The sequence below is a fragment of the Vanessa tameamea genome, chromosome 6 (genome assembly GCF_037043105.1).
Source record: "Vanessa tameamea isolate UH-Manoa-2023 chromosome 6, ilVanTame1 primary haplotype, whole genome shotgun sequence".
NCBI lineage: Eukaryota > Metazoa > Arthropoda > Insecta > Lepidoptera > Nymphalidae > Vanessa > Vanessa tameamea.
In genome coordinates this window covers 7,476,406-7,489,122 of record NC_087314.1, presented here as the reverse complement: position 1 = coordinate 7,489,122, position 12,717 = coordinate 7,476,406, and the positions used below count along the sequence as shown (strand labels likewise).

Sequence of the window (12,717 nt, the reverse complement as noted above, 5' to 3'; positions counted from 1 at the left end):
ACTGATAATTGTAATGGTAGCAATATTTTGCATAGATTACACTTTCAATTTCCCTAAACATAGGCCACCATGTACCGAAGGTCCCATCTTACAAAAGATCTTCATAAAAATTAAAATTATCATCTTTAGGATATAGGATTAATTACTAATTGACTATATAATTAATCTATACGCTTTTATCATTTAGATTCTTGGAGATGTGATTCTTAAAGTATGTAATTATTATAATAAACAAAATTCGCATCAATCATTAAATCTTATACCATGTTATAATAATACAATTACATTATTAGAATATAATTTATAGCATGCACTGGTGACAGGAGGGCTGGTGCGTTTCTTGCCTGGAGTATTGGAATTGCAATTCAACAGCGAAATATTGCTAGCATTCTTGCCACCATTTCATGCGATTAAGATTTATAGAGAAACTATTTTAAATTCATATTTTTGTATATTAAAGGATTTCATGTTAATAATTTAAAAAATAGATAATAATCAAAATTAAATGACAATTTGGATAAATAAGCTTATAAGATGTCCAAGGCACTAGGGATGTCAAAAAATTGCTTGCAAGGGCAGAGGAAAACTCAAGAATTGAAAATGCTTCTAACGGAATAAGTACCATGTTAGCATATTAATAAGTAGCACAATTGTATTTGAGAATTAAAATATTTGAAATTCAAAATATTTCTTTCTTATAAAAAAAGAAAAATGTAATTGTACTTTTCATTACAATTACATTTTACTTTTTTAAGAATGCTTGGATCCATTTCCTGTGCCAGTACTTTTAACTTTGACTGTGTACTAGAGCAAATACCATATTGAGAAATCATTTCAATGTCTTACAATATCTGGTTTTTAACCCTAAATTTGTAGATATCATACTTGGAAGTCCTGTATTGAACTTTGCAAATAAATTTAATCCTTCAACAATACTTAGAGATGTTAGACAATACAAGTTATACATACATAACAACAATATTTCGAATCAGTTTATTTCAGGATAATAAAAGAGCTTACCTCAACTTCTTCCAAGGTTTGGGTCCACCTATAATGTTCAAGATCACAGCCGTTGCCAGAATTCGGCTTTAGTTTGCCTTTTTCTTTAGGATCATCCTCCTCAGCTGCATCTGCCATTTCGGCGTCAGTAGCTGCAACATCACCACTGCCATTTTCGTTTTCTAAAACAATGAATATGAGCAATCCATTAACAACTTATCTTTCCAAAAAAACCTGTTAAAAAATCTCTGTTTAAAGCTTGAATTCTAGATGAAAATAGGATTTGAGGCTTAAATATAATAATATTTAGGTATTAACTAATCTGATTTATATAAAAAAAATACATATATTTTTTATACATTAAACAAATATTTACTATAATTTGCTTATTAGTTAATTCATTAAATAAAATTGACAAATATATATATTGTAAAACTAAACTATTAAACAGAAGATAGATAGAAGAGCACACCAGTATTGTGAAGCCGTTGCTATTGGTAGTATTCTGATTGACTCACTTTAATTAATTTTAATAAGCAGGCAGACAGTTTATATATGACCTGAGAATCAGAGATTATCTCCTCCATTGATTTTAACAAAAATTACCTACTTCTTACAACAACAACATGATCAACTATGCAACCCACCATGACAATGTACCTACCATCAGGTGTTCTGTTTTTTTCACTCCTCAAATTGCTGTTCGTAGTAAAATATCTGATTAGTTGATGGCGGAACAGTGAGATTTAATAATTATTTAGTAGATGAGCTCCTAACCATTATAGGTTAATTTTCATTGTGGAAATATAGAAAACAATTTACCAAAAATATCAAACTGATATATTTGATAAGAGAAATGCGAAAGAAAAGGTTCTAAAATGTCTAATGCCTATATCATGAATATATGAGCCATATTAAATACTTATTTGTCACTGTAAATTCTCACTGAGAATAAAAAACTAAACAAGAGGTTAGTATTACTAAGCAAACATTTTCAGTAGTTAGTCAGTTTACATTGTAGGAGTGATGGTCATAAAGATTTATAAATAAAAATTAAATCTAAGGAAAGTAGAACGAAGACACCAGTAAATAGTTATGGGTGAGGGATAGTACACTTACTATTCTTTGTATCTTTATCAATATCTTCTTGTAACTCAACAGCTTCTTCTTCTGTAAGTTCCTTCACAGTAGCCGGTTCAAAGTCTCGAGCTAAACGTTCCTGCTCTTTTTTCTGCTGAATATCCTTAAGCCGTCTATCAGCTTCTTCTTTCTCTTTCTTAATTTTATCAGCCTCCTCTTGAGCTTTCTTTGCATGTTTATAAAATGTGTCTTTCACTATCTGGAAATGTTTTATTATTACATATGTAATTGTTATTAAAATTATAAAGATCACAATTTTCACTTAATTTCTGTTTTCAAGTTTTCTGATATTTCAAAATAATATTTTTGTTTTACATCAAATACAACGGAATCTGCAAATCTATATCATTCAATAGAAATTATCAAAATCGAGTATAACAATGAGAATAGTTATGTATAAAAGACAATAACATACCTTCTCCCACTCTCCATCTTTTCCTCCAGTAAAGAAATCTGTTTTTCTTGCTAAGAAACTAACTATTGTCCCCAATAACTGAAAGTAACCAAAGTTCATTATATTAGAACATATTTCAACTGAACATGTGTTTTCGTATTTTACAGGCTTAAGTTCTAATTTCTTTATTTTACAATCAGTATTGATTAATTAGCTGGCTAAAAAAACAAAAACAGACTTAATACTGCCATTTATTAAATTCCATATTGGATCAATACAAACCAGCATTGTTTTTCTAGAAAATTCTTTTAAAATTTAGACCAAACCGATTTATAAATAAGGTTCAACTTACATCCTTTACACCACCTTCATGTTGTTGTGCCATTGCAAGAAGCATGGAATCAAACTTTTCAGGATCGTTACTCATTTTTTATATTGAGTCTTTTCTTTCTAAAACGACGAACACTAATACGTATACTACTTTATCGATACCTTATAAATCTAATATTAAAATGCAATTCATGCGCACGTTTCTTTAGATACACAACAGTCAACAGCAACACCAACAAAACGAAGTTACCGGCAGACTATAATTGCCATCACTAATAAAATAAAATATTGGATGATATAAGATCTGATCAAATCTTATTAATCCTAAAACGTCCTAGGTTAAAATTTACCCTAATTAATATTTTAATATTTCAAAATGTTATTGAAGGCAATTAAAATAATATTGATCATAAGAACTAAAATTGCAATATCTTTTCGTAAGTTGAGATTTATATCATTTACTGTTTGAATATTACTTTTAACAATTCCAAATACTCTTCTCTCGGGCCTAGATCCCCAGAATAATCTAAGACACCTCCATGATCTTGCCTACATAAAATTTGGTTTGGCCTCCCTTTTGATTTTCATTTTATCGATTATAGGTATTTATAATGAAAAAAAAATTATATTATTTATTATAGTTAAGTCTTTTACATCTACTTTTATTCTCATAGTTTGTTGTGTATTCGTTAGACTTTTTATAATATAAATTTACTAAACTTATATTAAGAGAATTATTCACCACACGTGAAAACTTAGATTTTTTTTGTCAATATTTTTTAACACTAAATATACCATTTTTCTAGTTTCAATCATGTAAAATTTGTATCAACAAATATGGATTAGTTTTGAATTAATAATTTCTTATAGGAGGCTAAACCGCTTCGTTGTGCGCCGCTGTGACAGTCTGTCTAGCTTCCCTTTCTCTTACACATAATATGTCAGCGGTAGGCAGGCTACTCCTCTCTCACTCAAACCAACATAGCTACCGCTAGCCGTAATTTGGACAGACGGTTTTTTTTTAAGATAAATCACTTCTGTCCAGCGTCCCGAGACACACGTATTTTATTTATTTATGAGTATTTATAAAACGATTTTTATTTATCATCAAGATTTGTTATTTTTTATTAATTATATAAGGACTATTATTACGATTTAAAAATAAAAAAGGAAATTCTTTAAAGGATTGGACGAATCTTGTAAATGGTCTATGATCAGTTATCATTAGTCTCTTGTTGAGTATCCGAATACCTTATAAAAGTGCATGGTTGCAAACTGCATTTAAAAACATTAATTTGTCTATGGCCCAAAAAGTGAAAGAAGACTGTGTCATTGGAGGTCATGCACTTTATTTTTATTCTTGTAAAATTGTCTCTATAAAGTTATTGCTATTATAAAAATTGAAATACATAAATTAAAACTTTCTGCGTTTTGTAAAGTTATGTGTGAATTGGTGTGTAAAAGTCATTATAACTTTTTTTGGTGTTGTTTGCTTACAATCGTTAGTAAAAGCAGCGAATGTATTTTTGTTTTTCAGATTTATCTAACGAACACAATATAGTTATGGCAGACCAGTTTTGTTTACGGTGGAATAACTTCCAGACTAATATAGTTAGTGCATTAGATTCATTAAAGTGCTCTGAAGATCTGGTCGATGTTACGTTAACTTGTGAAGGCAGAAATATCAAGGCCCACAAAGTAATACTGTCAGCATGCAGCCCGTACTTTAGGAATGTGTTCAAGGTGAATGACTTGGGACATTATAACCTTCACGTTTATAACACTAGTACTGCCTGAAGGATGTTTAAAAGTTATCAATAGATTATATACTAATTTGATTTTATTTACAGGAGAATCCATGTCAACATCCAGTAATAATTTTAAAAGATGTGTCAGCTGATGATATTCTTAGTTTGTTGTCATATATGTACCAAGGGGAAGTTTTTATAGAAGAAAGTAAGTTATCATCCTTTCTGCACACAGCAGCTTTGCTACAAGTCAAAGGCTTGACAGGAGTGACACAACAGGCAAGTATAATATTATATATAATGTTATGTATAGTATTTAATGGTGTATTTAGAATGTCCAATACCATACATAGTGCTTAAGTGCAAGTATTTATCAGTTTACAATTGTGTCTCTTTGGTCTTAAGTAACCTGGGAGTAAACTCTAGTAGAATTAAGTAAATTGTTAAGGTTTAATTTTTCTACAATGTGTTAACACTAAATGTGGAAGTTTTTATAAATGTAAAATTTTAACATTTTCTTAGAGCGACAGTTTCTTCACAACAAGTGCAACAAACAAACTGTATACTCAATTAACAATTTCTGCAAAGCCACAATTGCATGTAGCTCATAAAGAAACTAAAATCCCTGCACTGAAGAAAAGAAGGAGTAGTACATCTGATAAACCGACTGATGTGTCTTTTGGGGATGGAAACAAAAAGATTAAAGTTCAAGAAACAAGTGACGTGTACTTCAAAAATAATGGTTCCCAAACTACAAAGGTTGACAACTTGTTTGCACCAGAAAATCACATAGATAAGAAAAATGAGGGAAAAAATGAACATTATATGACAACTAATGGAAAAAATGCAACCCAGGTAAGTTTAGTTAATAAAAATTAATAAGATTCTTATTGGTTTATTTATATACATATATTCAAGTTCTAAATATTGACAGAAGTTATATAACCTGATATTTTGCAGTCAACATATATGATAGCTATACAGTTATATTGTTTATGCCTTTGAAACTTTTTAATTACACAATGTAATATGTATATTCCTAGGTAATGTTGAAAAATATAGTATAATTTAATATTTATTATTGAAGACATCACTGATACTGTTTAATATATCTTCTTTATTATGAAATAGGCGATTGTGCAAAAAGGCCATCAATGGTAAACAGTTACTACTGCCTTTATAGACTTTGGTGATGTAAGAAATATTAACCGTTCCTCATATTGTAAATACATATTATAATTAATTCATTTATTCAATTTAATTTTAGGTACAAGATGACATTCCAATTACTATAAAAACAGAATGGGATGAGGAAAATGCCTCACCTATTCCCACTCAAACAATTAACTCTGAGAATGATGATAGTCTACCTGACTATGAAAACAGTATGCTTGCCAGATCTTTAATCTCAGGTAAGATTTTTTAAATATCAATTTAAGCAAATTGGCAATTTTTTTATTCACTTCTACTGCTAGTCATGTTATTATTATGTTCTTTTCAACAAGGAAGAGGAGACCTTAGGGCAGCAATAGGGCATTGTTACTTTTTTAGCTATGTAAAATAATTTATTATTTTATGTGTATTTAAGGAATCAACCCTTCAAAAAGTGATGTTTGTGCCAGTCCAACCTTAAAAAAAGTGCCAAACGTGTCAGATATACAAAATATTATTCGACCAAAAGAATCAAGCATTGATCCAGTTAATTTTCCTACCTTGTCTAAAAGCCCTGTCAAAATATCACCTAATGAAGATTCACTAGTTAAGACTGAGAAACCATCACCAAAATCTGACCTAGATTATGAACCAGAGGTATTGTTATCAGAACATAATGAGGGGACTGACTCAGAAACATACACTCAAGAACAGTCCCATGCATTATTATTATTGGCTGGAATGTCAACAGTTACTGGCTTAACAGGTGGTGCTTCAACTTCTCAAACAATGACTTCTCATCAGCAATCAAATCATGCAGCTATATGTGGGGATTGTCCACATTGTGGAATGAAATATTCAAATCAATCTGCTCTGAAGTATCATGTAAGGTTAATGCACTCAGATTTAACAAATAGGCTCTGTTGTTATTTATGTCCCCGATCATTCACAATGAGGGAAACATTCAAAGAACACATGTGGACCAGTCACGGCCAGCGAAATTAATCTCATCAAATTGTGTGCCTTAGATTTTAATTCACGAAAATTTGTGCCTTGAATATTATTTTTATATAAAAATTTTAAATACCGAACTATTAGAAACAACTAAATTATTATAAAGAAATACCATTGTATTTTAAGTGAGCCTTATGATATTAGAATTAATATATTTAAACTATTATAAACTGAAACTATTTAAAATTAAAAATTATGCTTGCATATTGCAAGGGAAACTAGATCTCTCCAAAATAGATATTACATATAAATGATGAAGGTGCAGACACAGTGGAGCTGTAGTTAAGAATAGCTCTTAATGGTGCTCCAGAATATACTAAAAGTTTTTACTATCGTCTAGGTGATGTAAGTTATTTTAAGATGATATTGATGTTAATGGAGTAATAGTCACAGAATAGAAAACTTGAAAACTGTTTCAAAAAATATTTCCAATTTTTGTAAGTGATTTATTCTACGACGTATTTATGAGATTCCATAAATAACGAAACAAAATCGCCGTATTAAGATAATTATGCAGATTGAGGTATTACAAAAAATGTTTTTATAAAAAACAGTCATAAATTTTATAGGTCTTTTACATATTTTTATCACCAACAGTATTTTCCGTAGGCAATAAATTGTGAAGATTCAGTATACACATTAGTTAAGTGTGGTAAATAAAACAAATATTTCATAGTTGTATATCGATCTTTTTGGTAATTTGTGCCAAATTGATATAATGTTAAGTGTCTATGATATACGGATAATATATTTATTTAGTTACCAAGTTTCTTGTAACTTTACAATTTACAAATTATATGTAAAAGCATCAGTTACATAATGTTATAATCATTTACTTTATAGATGCATATAATTATTTATACCTTGTTGATTGTTACCGAGTTAAATTTTTATTTCGTAAGTTGAAATATATAATATTATGTTAGTGTGGGAGATGCCATTAGTGAAATGTATGTAGGTTTTTTAAAAATATATTATAAGATTGTATTGATTGAAAGGAAGGCTTTTAAGCTTCGATGAAATTGTATGTATTTACTGATTAGTTAAATATATATGTGTTGTATATGTATATTGTTAAACATTTTATTCGAAAATTTTACAAGATTTATATTTTAATTATGTTAAAAATAAAAAATGCTTTTCAACATTTATTTAATTTATATATTTCCTTTTTCCTTTATTTATTTACAACTAATTCATTCAATAGGGGGTTCATTGATTGCTTCGTTTATACATGGCTATTTAGAAGGCTGTGGATCTCTAAGTTTTGGATTCAAACCTCATGTCGAGCCAAAAATATTTTATTGAGTTTGTCTATCAAAAAAGGTGAAGAAGTAGTTCAAAGTTTGGAAGTTAGCAGTGTTAAAACTTACGTGCTTCGACAAGTACGTCAAGCCATTGGTGGTGCACCTGAACTCTAGTTGTCTTGGATTGCCTAATTTTGGATTATCAGAGAGGGGGAATAGACATTGCATCTATGTCTTGCACGGTTGGGCACTTTGCCACTCTCCATCGAGACTGGCCGACGCGAGCATTATCTGAATCATGTAAGAACCACATCATCAGTATCAGTTAATTTATTAAAGTCATTCCATTAAAAGTACTATAGCATGACATATATTTCGTGAATTCAGAATGTATAATAGTTTTCGTCACATGACTAGACTTCTAATCACTTAAGTGATAATTTAGTTGCATAACATTTTCAATTAAGTATCTGCATTGTAGTAGTAACTAGCGAGTAGGCAGTCGGTAAGCTTAAGTGGCCCACTAAGTGGTTTTAAGATCTTGTGTGTCCTTTGAGCTAGTCATTGTAGAGCATGGCTATGCAAGTATAGGAAATTTACATAACGTACCTACAAATATAAATATACATGTCACCAGTATACGCATACATACATATGTACATTCAAATACTTACGTTACTATCAAAATTCATAATTACATCAAATGTAAATCTTTTATCTATTTACAAATATTACAAATGCGAAAGTAAGTCTATTTGTATATCTGTTAAGCTTTAACGGCTACACGGGTTTTGATTAAATTTAGTACGAAGTATGTTTCAACCTGCAGTGGAGATGCCTTGTTGTTAGAATACGTCAATTTTTACCAAAAATTGCGAACGCGAGCACCACTGAATTATCTTGATCTTTTAACGCTATCGATGGAATGCTACTGAGGAATGTAACCACCAACAATCCCGCGATGTGATACCACGATGCAGGAAGTTAAATTCCGGCAAAGTGCAGTTCGTAAAGCACTTCTTTCCTTGGACATTTATAAGTCGAGTGGACCCGATGGCATCCCTCTAATCGTGCTACGGACATGTGCTCCCGAGTTGGCATCGATCTTAACGCGTCTTTTCCGGCAATCCTACGCATTAGGCGTCGTCCCGATCTCCTGGAAGACTGCTTTGGTGCATCCGATTCCTAAAAAGGGTAACCGCTCAGACCCGTCCAATTATAGGCCTATAGCCATCACCCCCTTGTTCTCCAAGGTAATGGAGTCCATTGTAAACTGCCAGCTCCTGTGGTTTTTAGAGGAGTACCAGCTGATTAGTGACCGCCAGAGTGCCGGTTTCCGCCGGGGTCGCTCAGCCGGTGATCTTCTAGTTTACCTTACTCATAAATGGGCGGAAGCAGTTGAGAGCAAGGGGGAGGCATTAGCAGCCAGTATGGACATAGTGAAGGCCTTCGATCGCGTGTGGCACAAAGCGCTTCTTTCGAAGCTTTCTTCCTATGGCCTTCCCAGGAAATGATGCAATTGGATTACCAGCTTTTTGGCAGATCGGAGCATCAAGATCGTTGTCGACGGTGCATGCTCCGACCAAAATTTCGTCAATGCTGGTGTTCCACAAGACTGCGTTCTATCACCCACTCTGTTTCTTCTGCATATCAATGACGTGTTGCAAATCAGGAACATTCACTGTTATGCAGACGACAGTACCGTAGACACCTCATACACCGGCCGTGCCAATATTTCTCGGAAAAACATCGAAGAAAACCGGAACAAATTTGTGTCTGAAATCGAGTCAATTCAACACCAAAAACAAAATTGTGCGTTAAATGAACGCATGGATTTAAGAAGCAGTGACAGTTTAGTATAACTGCGTCACAAAACTTTCATCCCAGAATACGGGCAACGTATTTTTCTAAGGTGGACATAATGTATTATTTAATATTTTTGATGGTAAAGGAAGACGTCGAGAGGATACCTGTCTATTTCAACTATTCTCGAATAATATCTGTAAAGTTTGAGGTTACAAACTTTTACCATCTTCTAACTGAACTAGACCAGCATGTTGTGTTATAGTCTAACTCTTCCTATACCGAGAAAACTAGTGAATAGTAGTGGGGTGGCTTTTAAAAATCAAACTCAAACTAACTTACCTTTTAACCATTTTGGGGTGTTATTTCTGTCATTTGGGGTTTATCAATTGCTACAGTGTAATTGTGAAATGTAAGCTACTAGAATAAAGATAGAAGAGAGACATATCATAAGACTTGTTACATATATCAAGTGGAAATATGCTCTAATATACATTACCGATTTCAAATAATTATGTTATCATTTGGATATGCCGATTATACTTCTCTAATATTTTTTATTTATAAATAAAAGTATATTTCACAAATCAAGTTCCCATATTTAACCACAATCACAAATCTTGTAATCACTGATGGATATCGCTAAGGAAAAGCTTTAAAGGGATCCAAAGTTTTTCATCCCCAATTTACACCTATTATTACTTTACCACCACTAAAACAACACTACGTAGTATTGTTGTGTTTAGATTTATAGGGCGAGTGAGCCAGTATAATTACAGAAAAAAGGGACATAACTTCTTAGTTAGATTGGTTAACTTTTCTTACAGCGCCAATGCCTATGGGCATACCACTCACGATAAGGTAGCCTAACCCCTAATTTCATCTTCGAGAAAAAATCTTTTCTTGGGATTCAAGCATAAAGTACTGTAAATGTCCCACTATTGATTACTTACCAGGAAAATGGATATCCACTTGACTTTTAGCTGAGTTCATACGGTCATATTTTCGGAAACTGAAATCAATACAAGAACAGTAATGGATAATCTCGGAGAGATTAGTTTAATAACATATTATTAATGGTAAGTAGATTATTTATATTATAAATTCCCAAAATATACCAATTGGTTGTATAAAAACCAAATGTATAATTTTAAAAAAAGAAGACAAATGATTACCTATCTTAACAACCAAGAGTTAGTATTTATCTATTTATATTTGTTTAAGCTTTCAAGCATTGTTAGTAAGCTAAAATCTATTTAAAAAATATCATAATAACAGTAGCTTTCACGATAGATATAAATCTTCAACGAATGACTTCTTTGTACTTAAATCGAAAATAAAAAGAATAATAAAAGTGAGCCACGTGCGAGACGGACCTGCGCACCGAGGATTCCTTACAATATATAACTTAAAAGTACGAAAGGGTTTCGTAAATTTATATTACGTCAAAGTTATTACAAATAATTTAGTCCAGATCTGGCCGGTTGTTTTAAATTGAGTTTAGAGCAGAGTAGAGTGTAAACAATACTATTTTTTTCTTTTTTCTATATATACCAAAACTATTAATTTTATATTTTCAATAAGCAATATTTCATCGAAAATGGAGATAATAGACTCAGATATTTTAAAATATAAATGAAATTATTTATTGATATTATACTTAAGACTGAATAGGGAAGTATGTACGTTATAGAATGATCAACAACCGTAGTGTTTTAAAATATTGACAAACTGACAATCAATATATGTACATCGTTTTAATAATTTGATTAAACAGAAATTGTATTCTATAATCAGATGTTAGCATATTGTCCACAATAAATAAAGTTTGTGCTGTTTACCTAAAATCAGTATAAGCTTATAGATTAATAAATTTGATTAAAACCACGTATTAAACATTAAGTTTGTGACGTATTTTGGACAACGTTTAATAGAGGTTTATTTGTAGTTTGTTTAAGTTAAAATATTTTAAAACTTTTGTAGTCGGCTTAATCAATATAAGCGAGCATTTATTATGTGTCTACAAGAGATATTATAGTGAAACAATAAAATTTATGAAAACAAAAAATAAACATATTACATATTTTTTAATATTTATTTCATTCATGATTCACAATAGTTATTGCAATGAATAAAATGTAAATTATCATTAGTCTTGTCTGTTATAAATAAACATTTAGTTATATTGAAATAAAATTAGACATTTATTGTGATAAATAAGATCCGTCCTTGCAGGTGACTTTAAAACAACCTTCGATTTATTGAATACTTTCCAACTAAGGTCGCCTTCATAAACTTTTGTATAAGATTGTATAAAATATAAACTTTATAACTGTACAAAAAATTAGTGCTGTCTATAATTTTTCTTATTGAATAAAAAAATATTAATAATAATCATATAAAAACTTAAAAATGCATCAAGAATTATTATTGCTTATTATTCTCTCTAAAATTCCACTGCATAAGTACGCTATTCTTTGCATCGTGGAGTGATGTATGAAGTGTAGATAGCTTGTGGATATATGTGAAGGCGTTCGAGGAAGCCCCTTAATGCGGAGACAGCTCCGTTGGGACGCTATTGATCGTCGTCCGCCGTCAGTGGCCGAGGCGCCCCTATTGATTCGCCGCAATCTGCATGATAACCCGCGCCTGGCTTCTCTACTCGCTACACAACGTATCATTAGGACTTAACTGCTCAACAGTCTGTCATATTGTACCAAAAATATTAACTATAATAATAATAATAAATGCACATTGAAATACTCATAATATGTCACACGTCATTCGATATCGTACAGCTAAGTACTTTAAATTACATTAAAAAAGTATTTAATCAATCAATTTAAATTATTTACGTCCAACATGAAGATTGAATTTCAATTGAAAAAGT

General features: G+C 31.1%; 3 protein-coding genes across 4 annotated transcripts in view; 2 read left to right on the top strand and 1 right to left on the bottom strand.

Annotated features, from left to right (window-relative positions):
- Nucleotides 1-3,095, bottom strand: part of LOC113393492 (nuclear migration protein nudC) — a 28,690-nt gene extending 25,595 nt beyond the window's left edge. The window contains exons 1-4 of the mRNA XM_026630392.2: nt 2,886-3,095; nt 2,555-2,632; nt 2,119-2,338; nt 1,021-1,181 (exon numbers count right to left, since the gene is read on the bottom strand). Of these exons, the coding sequence (XP_026486177.1) occupies nt 1,021-1,181; nt 2,119-2,338; nt 2,555-2,632; nt 2,886-2,960 (534 nt within the window). The 5' untranslated portion in view covers nt 2,961-3,095. The remainder of the gene's footprint in view (nt 1-1,020; nt 1,182-2,118; nt 2,339-2,554; nt 2,633-2,885) is intronic.
- The window catches only part of LOC113393579 (programmed cell death protein 2), a 324,102-nt gene that overhangs the window by 106,278 nt on the left and 205,107 nt on the right, over nt 1-12,717 (top strand). The gene's annotated exons all lie outside the window — the stretch shown is intronic.
- On the top strand, nt 4,119-7,922 carry LOC113393489 (protein abrupt-like). 2 transcript variants are annotated; one of them, XM_026630388.2, is made up of 6 exons: nt 4,119-4,201; nt 4,401-4,606; nt 4,714-4,890; nt 5,134-5,466; nt 5,879-6,023; nt 6,200-7,922. In XM_026630388.2, exons 1-6 carry the CDS (start codon nt 4,165-4,167, stop codon nt 6,766-6,768), a joined length of 1,467 nt encoding a protein of 488 aa, XP_026486173.1. In that variant the 5' UTR covers nt 4,119-4,164; the 3' UTR covers nt 6,769-7,922. The 2 variants fall into 2 exon arrangements, with proteins under 2 accessions (XP_026486173.1, XP_026486174.1); XM_026630389.2 differs by having other exon boundaries at nt 4,152-4,316.

Bases quoted from the DNA above. Each gene is read 5' to 3' on its own strand.
- LOC113393489 (XM_026630388.2), top strand. From the start codon at position 4,165: ATGGCCCAAAAAGTGAAAGAAGACTGTGTCATTGGAG. The intron at 4,607-4,713 runs GTGAATGACTTG...TTTTATTTACAG, and splicing joins ACTTTAGGAATGTGTTCAAG to GAGAATCCATGTCAACATCC. The intron at 4,891-5,133 runs GCAAGTATAATA...ACATTTTCTTAG, and splicing joins TGACAGGAGTGACACAACAG to AGCGACAGTTTCTTCACAAC.